The 23,165-nt window shown below is 36.9% G+C and overlaps 2 protein-coding genes and 1 non-coding gene across 4 annotated transcripts in view; 2 read left to right on the forward strand and 1 right to left on the reverse strand.

Moving 5' to 3' along the window:
• Pkc98E (Protein kinase C) overlaps positions 1–14,148 on the forward strand; it is a 66,160-nt gene extending 52,012 nt beyond the window's left edge. The window contains exons 5-11 of one of the 2 annotated variants that reach the window (XM_065230349.1): positions 9,258–9,289; positions 9,825–9,904; positions 9,968–10,252; positions 11,668–12,360; positions 12,430–12,682; positions 12,747–12,886; positions 12,963–14,148. In XM_065230349.1, coding sequence (XP_065086421.1) covers positions 9,258–9,289; positions 9,825–9,904; positions 9,968–10,252; positions 11,668–12,360; positions 12,430–12,682; positions 12,747–12,886; positions 12,963–13,127 — 1,648 coding nt within the window. In that variant the 3' untranslated portion in view covers positions 13,128–14,148. The remainder of the gene's footprint in view (positions 1–9,257; positions 9,290–9,824; positions 9,905–9,967; positions 10,253–11,667; positions 12,361–12,429; positions 12,683–12,746; positions 12,887–12,962) is intronic. The other variant, XM_065230359.1, reaches the window with a different exon arrangement.
• The window catches only part of LOC135708320 (uncharacterized), a 501,509-nt gene that overhangs the window by 122,203 nt on the left and 356,141 nt on the right, over positions 1–23,165 (forward strand). The window lies entirely within an intron of this gene.
• Positions 11,498–11,579, reverse strand: TRNAS-GCU (transfer RNA serine (anticodon GCU)). The gene has a single exon. It is a non-coding gene; the product is annotated as a tRNA-Ser (tRNA).

A 23,165-nucleotide genomic window follows, 5' to 3' on the forward strand; every position in this document is an offset into this window, starting at 1 on the left:
AGTTTTTTTATGAGGATATAGAAAAAATGTGTGTTATAGTCTACCAAATTCTGCCATTTTGGATATTGTAATTTTTCGATGTTTTTCGATAACTTATAGCACGAAATCATCACTTATGATCGATATGACGTCTGAGTCAAAGTTATCTAGAAAAGTAAAGTTTTTCTGGGAAAAATATACACGGTAATTTTTTAAGCAACTTTGAGTAAAAACTCCCAAATAGTGTTAAAAACTGAAATATATCAAAACATATATCTTCAATATTTATAATTTTAAATAAAGCTGATGAAAAATGCAAACTTTTGGAATATTCAAAACCATGGACACCCGAAAAGTGACAAAAATCGTAGAACATGTACTTTTGATCATATCTTTAAACTTCTATATAACTAGCATTTTTTATGTTATATATGCACAGATAACAATTTAGAATGTCTCAAATATTGTTTCCTGTGTAGAAATTACGTAAAAAATGTACTACCAAATATTTCAAAAATTTAACCAAAAGTACTTGTTCTAAGATTTTTGTCAAGTTTCAAGTGTCCATAGTTTTGAATATGCCAAAAGTTTGCATTTATCATGAGCTTTTTTTTTAATTATAAAAATTGAAGAAATACTTTTTTATGATATTTGAGTTTGTAACACTTTTTTTGGAATTTGGTCTCAATTATACTAGAAAAATCCATATAGGGGAAGTTGCACCAGTTTTGGCATTACTTAAAGTTTGCATCTGGTACCATTGCGTGTATAAGATAGTGCTATAACTGGTTCACTTACCCTATATTTTTTCTCTACAACTTTGTCTCAGACGTCATTTTGATCAGAAATATCGTTTTCGTGATACAATTTATTGAAAAAAAACAAAGACTCCATTATAAAAAATACAAGATCCAAAATGTACTAATTTTAGATAAAAAAACGCGAATGATTGGAAATAGGCAACACACAGTTATGCACAATTTAATGCAAATCGGAGAAGGTCGAGTGTTTCCGATTCTTCATGGCCGTGGCAATGCAAAGAGAAAATCGACGAAGAGAATCTGTCCCTGGAACCTAATTTATTGTTCGGCTTGTATTTTCTCTTCGAATAACAGTTCGATTTTTCGATAATTCTTCGAACAATGCAGGGAATCAATCATCGCAGTTATATCCTTTTGATTCTGAATGCTGCATATATATAGAGCACAAATATCAGCTACCAGAAAACATATAATGACAAAACCCCACATTTGTTGCGGTGAAGCAAATTTCATGCGCAAAGTTACAATACTATCCAAGATTCTAGAATATTTCAAGTGTTAGCCATCTTTACGACCAATTGTGGACGCTGCATCGTAAAATTAACTCTTTAGAACATCGGGTCTAAGTAATTTCAACAGTTTCCCAAAAAGCAGGATTTAAGGTTAATCAACAGGGTCAACAAGATTCCTTTCCTTAGTAGCTTTTAGAAATGTTACGTTCCAAACGTTGGTACACTTGCTATTTATTGGCTCATAATCAATTAATGTGACTATGTTCCAACTTTTTTTTGGCGCAGCAAGGAAGTGGGACGAAATTATAAACCATCTATGAAATCAAATAAAAATATTCTGATTTCTAAAATAATGTACCTGTGTGTAGAAATTTTGATTACTACGCATATGAATTAAGGTGGAAACAACGATTTCTTCCACAATTTAAAAAAATAGCGGATTTTTAAGAGATTTGAAAAATTAACAATTAAATAAAGATTTTAAATTATTGACAAAGAAATTTTTAATCCTAATCCATAAATAACATCAGTTTCATTTACATTCTGTGCCGATGAACATTTTGGCACTTTTCACTTCGGTTCCGATAAAAAAAATCGGTTACAGACCAATTAAAAAACCAATTATTTTAAAGGTTCAAACCAATTTCTTTTAAACAACATTATGTTTTTATTAAGAAATTGTGATAAGTTTGGTCAAACATTTTGTCCATATCCGTTCAAAATGGTCATAGGTTGTAGAAAATAAAGTTAGTAAATGCGCTAAATTTCCACTTAAAATGGTGGCTACTTTCATTATAATTATAAGCAGCAAATATATTTGGTCAAATGCCTGCTTATTAGTTTTGACAAATGAGATCATTCAATTACATTGAAAATTGTGGATAATTTTGTTAAATTTTATGATTAATTTTATTCGAAGTTGTGCCCAATTTATTTTGACAATATTTTTAAGGGTTCTCATTAACAGCTTTGGCCAATTTGTTTGAAATGATCGATGTTTATAAAAGCTATGTCTATGTAATTGATGTAATTGATAAAAAAGTTGTGAAAGTCTTTCCTTGAAACCGAGTCAAGTACGATTATCGTTGGAAAATGTGACTTGACAGTTGTGTAACCGATTTCATTTTTTTATATCTTTATTAAGGAGACTTTCAGCCCTGGGCTGGATCGTCTCCGGAAACCAATTTCATTTTTTACGGGTCCGTTAGAAATGATGACGGATTTGATTGAGATCAGTTTAGTTCAAAATTACATATTCAATATAATTTTTTATAATGTTGTTTCAAATTTCATTTAAAAATTACCACTTTTATTTACAACTTTAAAATCAATTAATTAATTTAGCAATTTTTAGTAAGTATTCTTATATGGGTCATTGCAGCTCAAGTGGGTACACCACCTGTGGTCGATGTCACCGATTTGAGCCAAACTTGACCAAAACGCTTATTTTGGCAATCTGAACTTTTTTGATTTTGCTCTGAAGTTCCTAGATCCCTCTCGGCTACAACCCTGGACTTTCGAGATTTTTAAAAATTTCATCTTTCAAAAGAGTTTACTCCACAACCAAATAAGCTATTCGTGATCTTAGAACGTTAAGGTTTTTTAATGTAGATTCTTATAAGTGTACCAAATTTTCAAAAATGCCCTATTTTCACCATGGGTGGGATTTTTATTTCTTAATATTTTGGGCTTACTTAAATAAGAGTATTATTCAAGAAGCAGCTGTCATCCACAATTGAAATTTTATATACCTGCTAATCTATCAGATTTCATCGTACTTCTCAAGCACAACGTTTTGGCTGTATCGAATAGGAAACCTTCTAATTGACGTACTAATGTCACGAATAGCTTATTGGGTTGTGGAGTAATCTTTTCTGGAAGTTTAAATTTTTAAAAATCTCGAAAATTCAGGGTTGTAGCCCAGAAGGATCTAAGCACTTAGTAAAATAAAAAAGGCATTTGTTCAGATTGCCAAAATAAACGTTTTTGTCAAGTTTGGCTCAAATCGGTGACATCGACCACAACTTTTTTAAATTCTGTACCCACTTGAGCTGGAATGACCCATATTCCAAAACTCACAGGATGCATCACAAAATTGATATTCAATTTGTTTATTTTTTTAATACATCTTCATACAGCAAACATTTGAACCTGTAAACAAGGATCTCTTTGATTTTTTTTAAATATCAACAAACGTCCTTGCCATGTCCCATAGAATATTTTTGCTCAAATATACCAAAACTATTTTGGTTTAGAATTTAAGCAACCGGATTTCATTGAGGCATGGTTTTATTGAATTTTGTTTGAATCGGAATTCGAAGTCGGAGTTGGTTATTTCCAAATAAGAGGAGTCAGAGTCGGTCGATTTAGATCCGACTCTACAGCCCTTGTTCCTCGAACCACCCTTTAATGATCGTGTTAAGTTTTAAGGTCAAGGGAAAAAAGTTTAATTATTTATCAAATTATGCCAAAACTACCAACCACGCAGTAACTGGCAGCTAAGCTGCACTGTGCACTCCATACACAGTTTTTTTTTTATATTACTGATGATGTGAACATCTAAGAAATTACAAGTTTAAGACAACATAGTAATCTCAGTTATGATAAACTTAAAATTTATAGATAATTTATTCAACTTAAAAAAATTACATGTTTAACTTCAATTGTTGTTTTTTAAACAAACTTTCTGATGTCAAATTGAATAAAAAAGTTATTAACATTTAAATAAAGGGTGTCCCACATCAAATTGCATCACCAAAAAAAAAAACGCTGTAGAAAATTACCTAGTTGACCGATCTTTTTTAAACTTTCAGACAATAAAATATAACCGATTAGTAAGCTTTTGGCATATTTATTTCATTCAACTTCAATACCATAATCGTACGCTCGCACCTTACGCTTAACTCCACTCATTAGGTTCTGTATAACATCTGGCTGCAGCTGCCTGCTTCATAATAGTCCAGCATTTTTCGATGGGCCTTAGTTCCGGTGCGTTGGCGGGGTCATGTCCTTGGGTACGAAAGTGACCCTGTTGGCTTCGTATCACTCCAGGACAACATTTGAATAGTGGCACGAAGCTAAATCCGCCCAGAAGATCGTAGGGCCCTCATGTTGCTTCAACAGAGGAAGCAGACGCTTCGGTAGACACTCCTTGAGGTAGATCTCCCGTTTACAGTCCCAGTAGTCACGAACGGCGCACTTCGTTTGCCACATGAGCAGATCGCTTGCCAAATCATGTATTTCTTGGAAAACTTTGAAAGTTTCTGCTTCCTTACTTCCTGCGGAACATCGAACTTGTGCTGGGCGGTGAAGAACAGTAGCCCCGGAAACTGCAGGAAGTCTGCCTAGACGTAATTCTCATCATCCATGATGAGACAATGAGGCTTCGTCAGCATCTGGCTGTACAGTTTCCGGGCCCGTGACTTTTCCCCGGTATTATGCCGTTCGTCACGATTTGGAGTCTTCTGCACTTTGGACGTATGCAGTCCCTCCCGGTCCTCTCTGAACGAAAGACTTGGCATTGGGATTCCGCTTAAACGTTTTCACGACACGCTTGTGATCCTGATCAGTAATAGAACATCCATTCTGACCGCATTTCTCCTTCCGTTCGATGCTCAGAGTTTTTGAGTTGTTTTCCGATGTCCCGATGAGAGAGTTGAAGATTTTGCTTTTCGGGTAGCGCCATTTTTTCCAACTTTCGAAAAACTTACAGCGATAAAAATACAGTGTAAACAATACACTCTAAACCACTTCTACCAAAATTTTCAAGAGAAAATACTCAATGGGTAATTTTCTATAGCGTTTTTTCCGTTATGCAATTTGATGTGGGACACCGTTTACTGCATGTTTTTTGAGTAAATTTACCCGTAGTCCTTCAATGTCAAGGTGTATCAACAAACTTTGTTCAGATAAAATGTGCTCCATTATTTGCTTTACAAGTCTTCTCAAGATTATTTTATCGAAGAAACAAAAACAAGAATGTTGTAATAAAATACTGATGTTTTATTTCAATTGACGAAGGCACGGATCATTCTCATTCGAGAAACACTTGATATCATTCTATTGAGTGTAACCTAAAAGCTAAGCCAACCCGACTTCTACCGAACCCCAACTTGATGTTGACCCGGCATTGACCTGAAATAAACCAAAAATTGATCCGACATTAACCCGAAATTAGGTTGACATCGACCTTACATTGAAACGACTTCGAGTCGACATGTCTGTTCGGGACAATTTTTTTGGGTTTCTTCCATACTCCATTAACTTTTCGACGCAAGATCTCACTAATACAACCTAGCTAGTCGCCGTGTAAAATCGATTTCTTTATTATTTTCAACCACAACATCAGCTGTCAAAGTGTTAGACTTGACAGCGATTTGTTTTTTTTTATTTTCAACCAGTAAGACGCATGTATTAGTGAAACTGCTTACTAATACTAACGTTGGTAGAGAACTCTATTGTCGTATATCAAATCATAATGAGTGACTCAATTGGATTTAAAAAAAAAAAGATTGCATGAAGATTTCAACATTTTTTGCAAAAATGGATTGCCCAACTTACTGGTATATCAGACATAGAGGTATACTTCGATATAACGTAACTGCACTTTTCCGTTCCTGTTGACGATTTCTCGTAAACAACAACTCAATCACTCAATTCAACATTACCAATTGATACGGGATTATCTCATCTATCTGATGATGTTGTTACTTTGCGTAATTTAACGGTTTTTTGTAATAAATTGGCGATTAAAGTGAAAAGTCACAGTTACGTCATATCAAGATATAGGTATGGTAAAACGGGGTATCTTTGATAATACGGGTTACTTTGATAGGAGAATGTAATGATTAAATTTACACTCTGCACTATTTCTGAATTGGAAACATTGGTTCTATTTTGTAGCTTAGGATATTACCTTTAATATCGTATAGTGTTTTTTGTAGTATGTTTTACAAATTTTCTAAATACTTGAAAAATTTATTTCTTTTGTTTTTCACCTGATTGTATAGGCACTCACACAATCACTTATTGAATGTACATGTACATTTCCTATAAGGTCATCACGAATTTAATATTGTGTTATTATTGTGTATGATGTTTCTGATTATATATTCATTCAAAGTTTCTTATTTATTGATTAAAATTGTTTGAGATTCACGCATGGTTTTCTAAATTCATCGAGTATTATCAAAGTAACTCCAAAACAAAAACAAAACTGATGTTCGGTCACAGGACAAAAAAAAATAGTACAAATGTAATAATTCCCGTTAAACATATTACTAACTAATTGACTGACTTGTTAAAAAAAATTGAAAAACATTCATTGTTGCGAACAATATTTAGAATATACTTCAAAAAACTATCAAGGGTACCCCGTTTTACGGTACTTGTATTCCATTTCGTGGAATTAGGTATATACCAAATATTTGTGGGTTGGTATTCATGATGTTTGTATGTAACGGAACCTTACTATGTCAATGGGAATTCCTTAAACTGAGAGAAAAAACTCCCTACAAAAAGTCAGACTTAAATCAAAACTCTAGCGGTAGAAAGTTCTTGTCCTCAGATTTGAAAATAAAACATTCAAGATCAATATGATTTTGAGCTCACCGAAATTTCAAGCAATTTGTGATTTCAAGACTCATACGGACTTGGTAAAACTATCATGTTCGTGGACTTAGCAAGAAGGTTGCACTTCTTGGTCATCTAAGCCCTATTGAAAGGTAGTAGTATTATAAAAGTTGATTTCATATGGTTTTGCCTCAGGATATGGAGACGGTAAATGTTCCACAAGCATCTACTTTATTGTATAGAGTTGACAGAAAGCATGAACATATGCTTGACGACATTTTATCGTGTGTTTGCCTATTTTATACTTTGATCTAGAACTGGGATTATCCGGATATCCGGAAACTATCTGAATTCCGGCTCAGACTAATTTCCGGATTAAAATGACAGCAGGCAATACACAAAACCGGTGTGTTGCAGTTAAAATGCAAACAAAAGTACTTAAAATAATGTAATTTGGTGTACTAAAAATGTTAATATGTAGGTACTTTATTTACGAAATTTAGACTGTAATTAATAGACTTAAATTTAATAGACCTCTTTCAGTGTGTAATTAAAGTAGATAAAGAAGGAATTAATGAAATAAATGTAATTACAGCCGTTGTCTGAGTGCTCCTAGAAGTTTTGGGTAGTCGGATATCCGGTTATCTTTATAACATGGGAAATGTTGTTAGGGTCAGGGAAAGGAGGAATTGTTAATAGTGGTAGGCCTTCAGAGCGAACTAACAATCAAAGCAAACGTATCACCAACTAGCATATACAATTTTCATTTCTATTTCAACCACGTTTTTCTTAATCTAGATCTAGATTTTGAAACCAATTTCTTAATTCAATTTTTCACTCTTTATGTTAATATGTAGGTATGTCGGTTGAATGACCCAATAGTGTTCTATCTAGAGACTATTAAAATATTCCATGAATCAGTAGGCTCAGGTTCTGGGGCTTTGCAAACATACGAGGTCTCGAGCTTAGAAAATGGATGCAAATTGATTCTTCTAAGTATCACGATAATATCATTCTGCAGATCAGATACCAAATGAAATCATACTTATTAACATTTAACAGTATGAGACAATTGGTAATTCGTGATCTGTCGGGTGTCAGAATATTCGTCTATCTGTATAAGGATAGATTCCAGGCACTACTTTGATCGTTAGTAAAATATCAAACCAAAGTATTTTTTTAAAATTTACTTCAGGCTAGATCTTGTTCTAACTAATGAGCTATTTTTTTTATAACAGCACTTACATATTTAGGCCATTCGAGAATTTTCCGGATAAGAGACTTGAACTCGTAACCGTAAGCAAGAGAGGCATAAATGAAATGAGCGGAATTTTACACAAAACCTATTGAAATATAAAGAAAGCAAATTTTGGAAACGGAGTAGGTAATCAAATGGACTGTGATCAAATGGATCATCCAAAAGTGCAGTTCATCCGAGTAAAATATTGTTGGAATAGTTCTGGCTCTTAAGGACAACATTGATAGAATGCCAAATCATTTTACATGCCAAATCAGCCATGACAACGGCCATTTTTTGATTCTATAAATCTTGTCCTTAAAAATTGTTATGTAGCGCATATTTTGGTTATTCTCTTAAATTGTATCCCACAAAATCCCTCAAATTGAACACAACCGATAATCTGTCATATTGTTTCTAAATGGACGCAAGACTGAAGATCCTACTACAACTTCAAATTAAATATTTATTCCTTTATTCAGTTACAAATCAGTATATAAAAGATCCTTTCAGTATCTGGTTATGGAGAAGCGTTGACCGTTTATCAACATAGGAAATTCCTAACATGAAAACTTAAACGGAGTAGAATGAACAATTCTAGATAGAGCTGGAATTAGGGTGTAACAACTTTTGTAAACAATGATTTCTCTCGTTGATTTCTAGCAACTCAAGGCACGCCTACACAAACCAACATATCCATCGGGTAGGGGAAGTCTTCCCCTATTCGATGGTAATGTTGATTTGCCGGGAAGGGTCATGCCTTTCGAGAAATCATCGAGAGAAGCCATTGTTTACAAAAGCTGTTACGCCCTAATTCCAGGTCTATCTAGAATTTACTTTTGTAGCAGTGAAAAATTTAGTAAATGCTAACGATGAAAGGGGTAGGTGATGCATCGATTGAAAGGCTTAATTGATTGATAATTTGACGAATGAGCGCTTAAAACGACAAGCGTTCATTTGACTGTGATTCATCACAGTTTAAAATGTGTCCGAATGGAAAGTGTGCGTGGCAGTCGAAACCCCTCCGATAAATAAATTAAATAAAAAGTTCCAAACTGGTCCTCAATACCCATTTCTTGCACATACAAAATTAATAATGGTTCACCTTAAAAAAAATCACTCGATCTAAGTACATAGTACAACTCGAAAAATAACAAACCCGTTGCACTGTTTCTCTCTCTACTTTCTACCTTACAGGGGATTAGGCAAGCAAGGCTATCAATGTCAAGGTAAGAAAGGCACACACGCTAAGCGCCTCTCCTGCGCTTCACGGTGTGTCCTATCGCTGTAGTCAATGTTGTGATCCTCTTTTGCCTCCTATGTTCGAATCTCTTGAAACTGTTCCTAATTTTTCTCTGATTTATTTTAATTTATCATATCTGAGTTTGGAACATATCTCCGGACGGCCTATGTCCACTACTGTTTGGTTTTCTCATTTCTAATTCCATGTACTCGGAGTTGACTGCATCGATTTCCACGTGTACCCTGGTTACTCGTGGCATATTTGTCGATACTCGTCTTCTCTCCAATTTCATCTGCACCCACTTTTCATTAACTGATTTCGTATGCTGCGCAACACACTTCACTGACACTTACTAACTTTTTCAAAGGCTTTGTTTTTCGTTCTATTGTAACAATTGAAACGTTCTGTTGAATCTTAACATCATCGCTTTTTCCTCAATTGTAACTGTGAAATAGAATATGTCTTGGAGCAGGCACTTTAATTTCAATGTAACCTGATCTAATGTAACCTCCGTATTTCAGTTTGCACATGCGTGGTTCACAAACGGTGCCATAGTTCTGTCGTGACCAAGTGTCCCAAGAAAAAGGATGAGGTATTACCAGTTGCTCCAAGTTTGCGCAATCTTTTCAAGTAAATTTTCTTTTCCTACCAACTGATCACCCAGCAGACCAAGCCCGCACCGCAGGATGCGGCCCAGCGCTTCAATGTAAATATACCACATAGATTTGCAGTGCACTCGTTCAAGCGGCTGACATTCTGCGACCACTGCGGTTCGCTCCTGTACGGGATCATCAGACAGGGTCTGAAGTGCGAAGTGTGCAGCATGAACATCCACCGGCGCTGCGAAGGAAATGTGGCCAACAACTGCGGCATCAACACGAAGCAGCTGGCCGAGTTGCTCAACGAGATGGGCATCACCATGGATAAAACACCACCACGTAGATCTAAGGTGAGTGATTTGCACCGAATAGAAGACTATGCTCCACTGTGATCTTGGCTCGGGCTACGCAGTCTTCGGATAGCCTTTCAATAAACTAAATTATTTTTCTTGGTTTTGGTAAGGCTTAGATTGCGCCAAAGATTTCGTCATTTTACCCCCGTATTATGCGAGTCGTGTGACTCTCTGGAGACAAAACTAACGTCGTGTGAGGTAAATCTCCGTGCAAATCTAATCTAATCTAATCTAATCTAATACAAACGCAGCCAGTACGAGAAAGCATCCTGGAAAATGCCTCCAATATTCCCCAAATTCCTAATTTATAGATAAAATTGAATGATCTCACCAAAACTGGTCTGCTTGACTGTGATCATCAACTTTTCCGGACTTCTCTAGTCCACGATTTTCTCCAGTAGCTATAGCCTTTAGCTTTTGTCTGTTGTCCTCCGCCAAACGCTTCGTCTTCATCACACAGCTCGCAACGAACGCCGTACACGGATCTTCGTTCTCTTCTGTTTTCTTCTTACCGCGTTTGCCAATCAACACTAAAGGCCCACGCACATTAGATCCGGATCGGACGCGTTGCGGCAAAGTGACAGCTAAATATTTTGTCTAACTGTCAAATTTACGTCAACGCAACGTAAACGGATCTAATGTGGGTGGCCCTTAACTGTAGTTAAACCATCTCTTCCCATTTGAACCAAAAAATCACTTCGCGGCTTGCAAAACGACCTAAAGGATCAAGGAATTTGTCATCGTAACGATGTTTTTCACAGATCAAACTTTTCACACCGGCCAGAAGGAAAATGTTCGTTTGAACTTTATGCAAAAGATTCTCAAATTGAGAGTCACCTCACACGACTTTACTTTTGTCGCCTCACAAGTGACAGAAATTCGCACGAATCACAGAAAAGGGGGTTAGGCTTAGTTTAACAGATTTTTCATTCTCTCCTTAGCAGAAGGGAAAAGGGATAGACACTCAGTTTTGGAAATTCAAAGGCAGTTGTTTAGTTTAAATTTGAAATTCTGTCAATGAAAATGTGTTCACTGTGTTCCAATAGGCAAGTAGGATGCGATGAGCACATTTTCATGAACGTGCTTTATTTGAACGAAAAAACTGCGTTTGAATTTTGGAAAATTAATCACGTTCCCCTTTCACCTTAATGTATTTGCAAGAATTTATTTCAATGGCACCGAGCATCTCTGCTTTTTACCAATCTTTATGGTTAGATAATTTATTATCAAAAAAAAACTACTCGACGAGGATGGGATTCGAACCCACGCGTGCAGAGCACATTGGATTAGCAGTCCAACGCCTTAACCTCTCGGCCACCTCGTCTGTTAAAATTTTCGCTCTCTACATCCCATCGCACACGGTTCATGTATGCATCGATCGAGTAGTCACGCTTATACATTTTCAATTTCAGTATTTAAATCAAGCGCCTAGTGATAACTCATCCACCTCGGAACGTAGCGAGGACAGTTCGCTGGATTCGCTTTCGACCAAGAGTAGCCTGGATACCGAAAGTCTACATTCGCAACAGGGCGCACAACAGCGGCCCACATCTAGTCAACAGCATAAACTGGCCGGTGCGGCTGGTGCCACATCTCAGGACGACGATAGCAACCGTGCAGCGAGCGGGGGCGTGATGGTTGGCAAGACGTGCCTGAATGATTTCAACTTCATCAAAGTTCTCGGCAAGGGTTCTTTCGGCAAGGTGATGCTGGCCGAACGGAAAGGTACTGACGAGGTGTACGCCATAAAGGTGCTGAAGAAGGACGTAATCCTGCAGGATGACGACGTGGACTGTACGATGACCGAGAAGCGAATTCTGGCACTGGCGGCCAAACATCCGTTCTTGACTGCGCTGCATTCGTGCTTCCAAACACCGGATCGCCTGTTCTTCGTGATGGAGTACGTCAACGGTGGCGATTTGATGTTCCAGATTCAGAGAGCGCGCAAATTCGATGAACCGCGGGCGGCATTCTATGCAGCCGAAGTAACGTTAGCGCTGCAATTCCTGCACCGTAATGGGGTAATTTATAGAGATTTAAAACTGGATAACATCCTTCTGGACGCCGAGGGTCACTGCAAGCTGGCTGACTTTGGAATGTGCAAGGTTAGGATTGTGTTTGAAGCGGTCATTTGGAAGATATGATTTTCGATCGGCCATTTTCATCCATTTCAGGAGGGCATTATCGGTGACAATTTGACCTCGACGTTCTGCGGAACGCCAGACTATATCGCACCGGAAATTCTGCAAGAGTTGGATTACGGCCCGTCCGTCGATTGGTGGGCGCTGGGTGTGCTAATGTACGAAATGATGGCCGGACAACCTCCATTCGAAGCGGACAATGAGGACGATCTGTTCGAAGCGATCCTACGGGACGATGTTCTCTATCCCGTCTGGTTGTCACGTGAAGCGGTGTCGATTTTGAAAGGTGCATAGCGGTGTCGATATGTGTTTTAAATATAACCTTCACTGACTTGATTTCCTATTTACAGGGTTCATGACAAAGAATGCAGCTAAGCGATTAGGTTGCATCGATGGCGAAAACCAGATCCGTACCCATCCCTTTTTCAAGGATATGGATTGGGATGCGCTCGAGCAGCGAAAAGTACGACCACCATTCCGGCCAAGAGTGGTAAGTGTGCTGTTTGGTAGCACTTTTTCAATCTGTATGGAACTTTTACAAACCGTCCACTTTCGTACAATTTCAGCGAAGTGCACGCGATGCCCTCAATTTCGATACCGAGTTCACCAAGGAGGACCCAGTATTAACCCCAGTGCCGAACGATATCATCCGTTGCATCAATCAGGAAGAATTTGCCGGATTTTCGTTCGTAAATTCCGAGTTCGGTCCGGAGCGTAAAATTGTTTGTTAAAAAACGGAAGAATCGCAAACCAGCAGCAGCAGCAACAACAACAACAACAACAACAAGCACACATTTATATACATTGCGCGCTTTACCGCTTATAAGTGATAAAACCAAAGAGTAAACCCAACACAAATAAGCACACAAACAAAACAAACATACACACACAACAAATAGGTGTTGCTCCCATCGTCGGAGCACTAGTAGGAAACTAAACAAAAGAGCAGAGCGGAAATGTTATAGAAGGTTTTATAATTGCAGGAAAGTTCTGATTTTTATTACAAATGCTGCACAAAACACACGGATCGGTATCGAAAGAATGAGTACCGAACATGATTGGAAAAGAGCTAGAAAAGTTACAAAAAACAGACACACACACTCATACACACACATACACACGCGAGATTAATGCTTATTTTTGGAAGGAAGAGGAAGACGACAGAGAGAAAGGTGAGAGCAAAACGAACCAGTCGATTTTAGTAGGATAACTTTTAGTTTTAGCGAGAAGGCAGCATTGCAAATGCACAAAACGTTTCGTTGAAGAATCTGTTACACTTTCGGTATTGCGAATTTAGTTGCCATATAAATCGAACGAATCATCGATTGCAGTGATTTTTTTTTCTGTATCTAAGCTTTCAGTTAATTTTTAGCAAAACAATAGCTTTATTTTCAAGTGTACGCGCGCTAAAAGCAGGGCTTAGGAGTGCAATATTTTGATGTTAACTTTTGTGTTTCTGTTAAGTTTAGAATTGCTGTTTCCGTTCACGGTAATCTCCGATCAGTTAAGTTAAGTTATCTTATTACAAGCATTTTACAAATAGTAAAATTCATTTCCCTACTGTTATGCAAACATAATGTGCTTTGCATACGAACAATATCGCTAGATAATTTTGCACCAACGGAAAACTAGGAAACAATCATCATAATTTGACGTCCAATTTGAGTGTTCAAAGAGAGAATCTATGGGAAGGGTCATCCAGTAGACATTCTGTTCCATTGTCGTTTATCGAAGCAAAATAAATTCCTTAAACAGTCAACAGTCACAGTCATGAGATGGGTCATCCACCAGTTGTTGTAACGGTTGAAATCGCCATTTAAATTGTGCATGCTAGTCATTAGAAAATATGTTACCTTTTAACTTGATTCACAGCGCGAAGACTTGGTTTTAACTTAAGTTTGGGAGATAATGGTTTGTAAGCTGCACTGGGCAAGTTTTGCGCTATATTCATGTTTGGGTGCTATGCAAGATTGGAAAGGGTTCATTTGAGTGGCAGGGATTTGATTGTTTTGAAATTGTACAGAATCGAGCTAAACAAGCGAAAGCAAATAGATCTGATACAATTCGACGATAATCGTAATAAAATTGGTTGAATTCAACTGCAATCTAATTAGAGTCGTTCCAATGTTGGAAACTTTCTGCAATCTTACTGTGATACTTGACTCTTGTCAAACTTTACGTTTATTATGCTATGCTAAATTAGACGCGTTATTCGATGAGTTAAGTAACACAATAGCTTCCACTCCCTCGTTTTGTTGAAGAGGATGATATAATTGCTATGTACCACCAAAGTCAATAAAAATATATGCACTACCGCAATGACGGAAGTTTGTACGAAAATGGCTATGGTAGAATCTCAGTTCATGATAAAACATCGGGCAGCGGTCGAAAGGCAGAATTTGTGATAGGTCGGATTTCAAAAGGCAGAAAAATGAAAACGCATAATTTCAAAAGGGGCCACCCTTAGCTCAGTCGGTAATGACGCTGACCAAGAGATGAACTAGCCTATGGCTAAAAATCTCTCAAATAAAGGGAAAAAAAAAGGTAATGACGCGGCTACAAAGCAAGACCATGCTGGGCTGGGTTCGATTCCAGGTCCGGTCGAGGAACTTTTCGGGTTGGAACATTTCTCGACTTTCCTGGGCATAGAGTATGATTGTACTTGCCACATGATTATACTAATACCTTGTACAGACATACAAAGTTCACTGTTGTACTACCGTTGTACTGCTTTAAGCTAGTACTACAAATTATACTTTTTGAGGTACTAGATTAAAGGAGTTCAACGGTACTAATTTGTATGTCTGTCTGTGGTATAATGCAAACATGGTACAGGCAAGCTCTCAATCAACTGTGCAAGCGTATCTAAAACACTAAGTTGAGAGCACGCAATAAGCTCATACGCGATAAACAATAAGCTTAAAATGCGATGAAAAAAGAATAATTTCAAAAGCGAGAAAATTTTAAAAGGCGGAAGTTGTCAAATGCAAGCATACTGCTTTTTTTAAAGTTCCGCCTTATGTTTTTCTGCCTTTTGAAATTCGGCCTTTCAATAGTTCTGCCTTTCGACGTAAGATACAAAAATCACTGCAAAATTCATCTGATGTTGTCGTGTGCTCAATCTTCGTACAAGCCTTTTTGAAAAGTGTTATGAACATTTTGCTAAAGATAGGAAAATGAGCTAATGAGCGAGAGACAGCAAGACCTTTCATCTTATAAGGCTAATGTCATCAGGAGATATTAATTAGTCATCGAAGTATAAGGATTCTAGATTGAAGTTGTTAAGTTGCATGGTCATTATCGGTTCTGATGCATGGTCATTATCGGTGTTATTGTTTGATTTTGTTGCTAAGGAATCTGTTTTTGACTGCAAAAGGGGCGTGCCTTGTTCGAACACTCCAAAGGGTATAAAGAGCGGGACCTTACAATTATAGTCGGACCCTTGCGGTAAAGGCAAGAATGAACAGTTATCAAAACCGATTACTTCTTCATTTCTCAAAAGTGATGGAGTAATACGACATGCACTAAACTAAGGACACGGGGTAAACCACAATAGATCAAATAACGGGTCGCAGTGGATTTATGTTCCGAACTGAGGAAAAAAAGTATAGGATGGTGAGGAAAAATGCAAGCTGGGGTAAAACTGGCATTTACTTGTATCGTTGTGAAAACGATATATATCACATGCACATCATTTTGATCATGCACCCCTTATTGTTACTTTATTCCATGACACCATTATTTTTACTAAGTCGAACTTCAAAATTATATTGCGCATACTGTATACTTACCGATGGGGTAAAATGAACAGGTATTTATTTATTTATTGTTGTTATTTATCATCTGACATCGTGGTCTTAAAGAAACATTCTTAATCCTAGTTCAATTAAATATATGCAGGGATCGTAAACGTTGTTTAAAAGTTTAAATTAAAAATGTCTGTAGATATATTAAAATCAAAAACATCTTGAAACAGCCTGTTTATAGAGCTCACGGGGTCATTGGAGCCATGTAAAGTATTCCTCAGAGTTGAATTAGTTGTCGTGACCGCAACACTCGCTCTGAGGCATAAATCCCATACGATTCAGTAAGGCTGAACTATCAATCTCTGCGCGAAGTATCTTAGCCCAAAATACAGCTTCATCCATCTTACGACGATTTGCCAGCAGTTCGATACTCAGCAATGCACAACGAAACTCATAAGGCAGTTGGTTTCCTGGATCACGCCAATGTAGACTTCGTAGTGCAGTCCGGACAAATTTACGTTGCACAGATTTGATCCTGGAGATCCACACAGCTTAATACGGTGACCAAACAACCGATGTAAATTCTAGCAATAATAGAGAGCAATAAAGAGCACGTAAGCAAATTGGATCATTGAAGTCTTTCGCGATTTTTAAAATAAATCCTAGTTGACGGTTGGCTTTGGCAATGACAGCTGAATAATGCATCTTGAACGTGAGTTGGTGATTCAACATCACTCCAAGATCCTTCACTTTATCAACGCGCTCGAGTTCCTGTCCATCGATCGTGTAGTTGTACAGAATAGGCTTTTTGCGCCGCCGATACGAGTTGGTGCAACATTTACATAGATACACTCTCTTTCGCTGGAGTTGCACCAATGAGCGAATCGATCCAGTAACTCTTGAAGTTGCCTGCAATCGGCGATAAATTTCCAAATCTTCCGCATAAATGAGCAGTTCCCCATTTGCTAAAAGGATCGTCACTTAGGTAAAAAAAATAATACGAATAACAATGGACCAAGGTTGCTACCTTGAGGCACACCAGAGCACGGAGTAAACGGAGCAGACACTGTTGATCCAATTTTAACAAAGAGTTGCCTGTTGCTTAAGTACGAACAAACCAATTACATACTCTGCTGGAAACGCGTAGTCGCAAATGTAATAATACGAATTGTTATTTCTAATTTCATATGACAAATCTCATCAACTACGATCTTGACCCGATTGAAACTATATCTCTTTCTCGCTCATACCGTTTAATTTAATTGTCACCCTTTAATCTATTTCTGGTGCGATTGATTTTTTTACGAGAGAGAATGGTTCGGATTCGAACCTTGCACTTTACAACGAGACTCACAAACCAGTGAACGTTTCCAGTGGCGGTAAAAAATAATTTTGGAGGCAGCTAGTACGCCGTTTATTTATGCCGTTTTACAATACGTTACGTCATTTTCCACAAAATGAATAAATGTAAATGGTAAATAAATAACATGACCGATAATTAACATTGAAATACAAAAATAGATGGCAAAACAAATAATAAATAAAAAATAATGCTTAGCAATTCTTAAATTATATTAAAATAAAAGTGACCATGCTACAATCTTGTACAGTCGACGTATTGTAGAGCAATTGTGCTGGAAAAAAATATGATTACCTATAAACGGTTATGTTTTACCGCCTTTTCTGTTTAAGACAAGGGGCGATGTTTGAGTTAGTTTTTTTTTAATAACCGGGAAAAACCGGGAATTGAAAAATACGATTTGAATGGACACCCTGAATGATTCAAATGCACGTTTGGTCCGCATCATCACTGATCTGGCAACACTAATGAGTATCTTTCCAATGAGGTAAAGATCCTGATCAACGCTGTGACCTGGTAGTAATCAAGCTATCACAAGGTTTTGCCAATGGCCAGGGAGTCTACTGCACTACCATTAGTCATCCAAATTGCTTTTACTAACCTTATAATTGAGTTATAAGTATTACCCCAACTTTTGACCGTGTTACCCTCACCCGATAAGAAAATTTAGCATTAAGAAAGTATTTTTGGTTTGAAATTCATAATGATGAATACGATATTTTATTAGCAACATCAATTTCCTTAGCCCATTTGCAATGCTGTTGTATTTTATATAGACTGTTTCAATTTAAAACTAGAACAGAACTGCAACCCTCGTTGCAGTTTCATTACTCGAGCACTATTTTTCACCAGATTTGCAACTGTTCGACTATTCGGTTTTATTTCTGAGGGGGTTTGAAACACGAATGGAAATCTGTTGCAAATTTCTTTTGATGTATTTATTGATGTTTCTCGTAAGTTTCCAGAGAACTTCATAAGAGTTGAAAAGATTCAATAGAAATTTGGATATTTTGCGAACTTCTGAGAAGTTTCAGGATATTTTATAGAGATTTGGAGAACTTCATTTAAATAACAAAGAGCTTCACACAAAAAATCGGAGAACTTCATAGAGAACATTAAGCTGCATGGAAATTGTATTTTAAAAAGTTTCAGGGAGTATCATTGAAGTTTAGGTGATTTCAAAGAAGTGAGAGCTATTTCATAAAAGATCGGGAAACTTCAGAGTAGTTCTGAGAATTTCATAATATATTATAGAACTTCATGGAAATCTATGGATCTCCAAAGAATTTCATGAAAGCGCTTGCGTCTTTTTCATCAAGAAGATTTTCTCTCATATGATACCAGGCTGCTAAGAAATTATTCCAATGATCTTCAGGTGTTCTAAAGTTTCCATGAAGTCCTTCAGGTTTTATCAGGTATCATTCTGAAAATATCAAACTATCCAACAATCTAAATCACATCTCTCAGATGATACCAGGCAGCCCAAAAAATATTCCATTTGTTTTAAGATGTCTATAAAGTCCTCTGGATACTTTTCAAGACTTCCGTACTCCGTGGGTGGCGAAGGTGCATTTGCCAGCCAAAACTTCCGGATGTTTGTATGTTACAGAGAGAATTCATTTTCACTTATCAGGTTGCATGTATCTTCAAGATTGTGGAAATCATTTCTCTTCTAAATTCGTTTGGTCAGTAATACAGACAGAAGCATAACAAGTAACGTTCGTCACTTGGGAGCGATGCTTTAGCAATCTAAAATTTATAAACAAATACCTACGTTCGTCCATGAACCAGGATAGGTTGACAAATCTCGTGCAACTTTTTAAATAGGCCAAACTACATTGATAAATTATCTTTTGTTAATAAGTCGGTCACAAAAACGTTTCTTGCCTATTTGACGAATTTGAGTAATAATTTGAGGGGTGAATAATAATTTCAAGCTTCAATTTGACGAAACTACTAGCTTGCCGACGCTAACTCTAAACTGCACCTTAAAATGCATTCTGATTTGATACGATGCGAAAAATTGACAGCTTGCTTGTCACATTTGTGGCAACCGGTCAAATCCTGATTGTGGTGTTAGTTTGTGTGGGTGAGCTTGCTTGTTTCATCAAATTGACGTTTGAAGACAATAATTATAATAGTTCTAACGACTATTTGTTCTATTTAAAAAAATGTTGATTTCATAGAAGGGTAATTGACGGCTTCCAGAATACCCTTACCTATTATCGTCACTATTACCCCCCTGAAATGAAGTCTCAAGTACTCATTTTAAGTATGAGTATACAACATGTTTTAGAGCACCGTTTAGCCAGGGACACTCAATGGCGTTGCTTACCCCCTGACGATAATAGGTAAAGGTATTACCGATGCCATCAATTGTCAATTATGCGAGAAGTTGGTTTATTCAAAGCATATATTTTTTATACATGAAAACTGCCACGACTTTGCCAAGAAAAACAAAATCCTGAGTACGGCTCTGCGGACCACTTTACTCTATGTTCCTGGTGCATGCTCACTATGTCGAGAAATTTGAGTGTAAAGTCATTGTTTACGTTTGGTTGTTCCGCCTATTTCAATTGTTGGTCTGATTCCTGAAGTTCGGAAAGCTGGATTTGATACGTAATGTCACAAGTAAAGCATTTGATAATGTCATTTCAAATAGAATGCAAACTGCTTTAAATTATGTTTCGTCGTGGTGCACTAAAGAAGGGTTGAATATAAACCCTTCTAAGATCATTGTACCGTTCACACGGAAAAGGAAAAATTTCTATAAATAACTTAAAATTGAAAGAAACTTCTTTAGAGCTTTCACGAACAGACAAGTATCTGGGAGTCATTCTTGACAGTAAACTTAACTTGAATTCACATTTAGAGCAGGTTGTTAATAAGGCAATAAATTTTCTTTGGATAAGTAAGAAAACCTTTGGTAGGAAATGGGGCCTAAAGCCAAAAATGATCCACTGGATTTATTTGACGGTTATAAGACCCCGCATCATTGCTTTGGTGGCCGAAAACTAATGAAAAATTGGCTTAGAAGAAGCTGGGGAGACTGCAAAGACTTACTAGTCTCTCAATAAATGGTGCGATGAACAGCACACCGAGTATGGCATAGATTTATCCAATTAGAAGCTGAAAGGAGTACTTTAAGGGTTCAACGAACAAAGTACTTCCTTGAAGGTGATCTTACAGGACACCTTAGTATTATAAAAAATGTTTGATATTGATTCTCTCGTATTAAAAAATGAAGACTGGAGGGAGAAAAAATATAATTTCGATCGTACAATACAGCAGAATTTGATCGTACACACTAAGATTTTGTTTCCGTGTTCAGTAAATTTTACCGAAATCAGAACAGCTGAACGTTCGGTAAAACTTTGACCTTCATTGGCTATTGAATTTGAAAAATCTTGTCATTTTAGTGGAGATTTAGTTTCAAAGTAGCTGAAAAGTAATTGAATTGAATTGCATAAATTTTACCGAAAAGTTCAGCTGTTCAGATTTCGGTAAAATTTACCGAAATCGGCGATAATTTCTAATGTTTGGGAAAGTGGGGGACCAAACATCAGACCAGGTTCAACTGTTTTTTATACAGACGGTTCATGATTGAACAATCGTGTGGGAGCAGGGGTAACTGGTCCAGGGATAGATAGCTCAAATCTATGGGTCACTGGCCAACCGTGTTCCAAGCAGAAATTCAAGCAATTCTTGAATGCTTTGTAATATGCTTGCTCAGAAATTATAAACATTCGAATATCTGCATTATGTCTGATAGTCAGCAACACCCAGACAACCAGAATGCACGTATATTTAAAGTTGTTTTCGTGATATACAATCATATTTACAAGCAAACAAATCGTATAGAATGCAAAGAAATAGCTTTTACGTACAAAAGTGGAGGCCATATACGTGGAATTTAATTTTAATCGAGTTGATTTAACATCCTTTACGATTTAATCTGTAATAACAAATTCACTTTGAAAAGTCTTACGATGTAATCCGATTTGATTTGTGATACAGTACGACGGAAAAATGAGTCATCGCATATAGGTCGAAAATTGGCATTTTATACGATTTAACTTAAACATAATGCGATGCATGCCATTCTTATATGCGATTTTGACTTAAACTGTAGCAATTTACGATACTGTCTGCACATTTTTATACGACTTCTGGTTATCTGGGCATGCAATTCAAAACTCGTTTGGGAATGTGCAATGTCACTTAGAAATTGGCCTGTCAAAACCAAGTAAACCTATATTGGGTTCCTGGCCATTGTGGAATTGAAGGAAATTAAAAAGCCGACACACTAGCTAGGCTTGGAGCCTCTCAACAATTTATAGGACCAGAACCATTATGTGGAGGTTCTGCTGGTTCTCTTAAAATGGAGATCAAGAAATGGAAAAAAATGAAAGTGGAGACCAATTGGAACAACACTTCCATTGCTAGGCAGTCGAAACGGTTCATAATTCCGAACATTTCAATGACTAGCAAAATTCTTGAATTATCAAAGAAAGATCTTAGTGTCTATACTGGTTTGATAATAGGACATTGTCCATGTAAATATCATTTGAAGTTAATAGGAAAACTTCAAGAGGATATGTGTCGATTTTGTGGCATAGAAAAGGAAGACTCTGAACACCTGCTATGCTGTTGTGCAGCAATCTTCAATAAAAAGCGTATTTTCTGGATAAGGGGCTGGCAGAACCCTTTGGTATTTTGAATGCTGGTCCCAGTCAAGTAGTACATTTCATTCGAAATGTAATACCTGGCTAGGAAAATGCTTTTGGTCAGTCTATGTCAGTCGCTTCACAAAATAGTGATACGACATAACTGATAAAGCAATATAAAAACGGGGAATATCACAATAGATCAAAGTAATGGTCTAGAATATACACAACACGAAAAAAAAGTAAAGTATGGACGTATGTTAAAAGTTGTTCCAATCGTTAATTTTTTACTAGAGTGCTTCAGACATGCTGCCTACTGTTAAACTAGATCAAACTCTGTTGTTGGCATAGGCCGTGTCGTCAGCTGAATAATAGAGCAAAACGAAGGTAGGCACATAACCTAGAAACATTTCATTGGCCACACGGTAAGAAAAAACTACCTGAAATTGAGTTCCTTTCACTCAACGCGTGGCTTCCGTGGGCCTAGGTAAAATTAAATTAAAGAAGAAAACTCAATTTTGAGTTTGAATGAAAGCACCTGTATAATTTTCCTTTCTTGGAAATGGAAATCAACCAAAGTTAAATTGAATTTGTTTGAATCAAATGAAAGTAATACATAGTATGTATTAATCACTTCCGCAACCACTCGCCCACCACAAACCACGCAGCAAAACAAATCTCGATGAACATTTCAAATGGTCCTATCTGCTTTGATCGATTCTCTTCATCGACTTTCTCTTTTCATAACCACTGCTATGCAAACAGATTTCGCGCTAATTCGAACATAGTTTGATAAAGGAGGTTCTTATCTAGCGTCCAAAACGTCAAATACAACAGGGAAAGGTTTTGCAGCTGAATTTTTGAGAAAGTCGATGAAGAGAATCGAGCAATGCAGATAGGACGTTTTGAAATGTATATCTAGAAATCCTCATCGTCTGTATTCTAAATTCTGCTTTTTTTTGGGTGCTATGGTTGATACAAACATGCGATAGAAGA

This window comes from Ochlerotatus camptorhynchus, unplaced genomic scaffold (assembly GCF_037179485.1).
Source record: "Ochlerotatus camptorhynchus isolate MF236.1 unplaced genomic scaffold, CSIRO-AGI_Acam_v1.1 ptg000027l, whole genome shotgun sequence".
NCBI lineage: Eukaryota > Metazoa > Arthropoda > Insecta > Diptera > Culicidae > Ochlerotatus > Ochlerotatus camptorhynchus.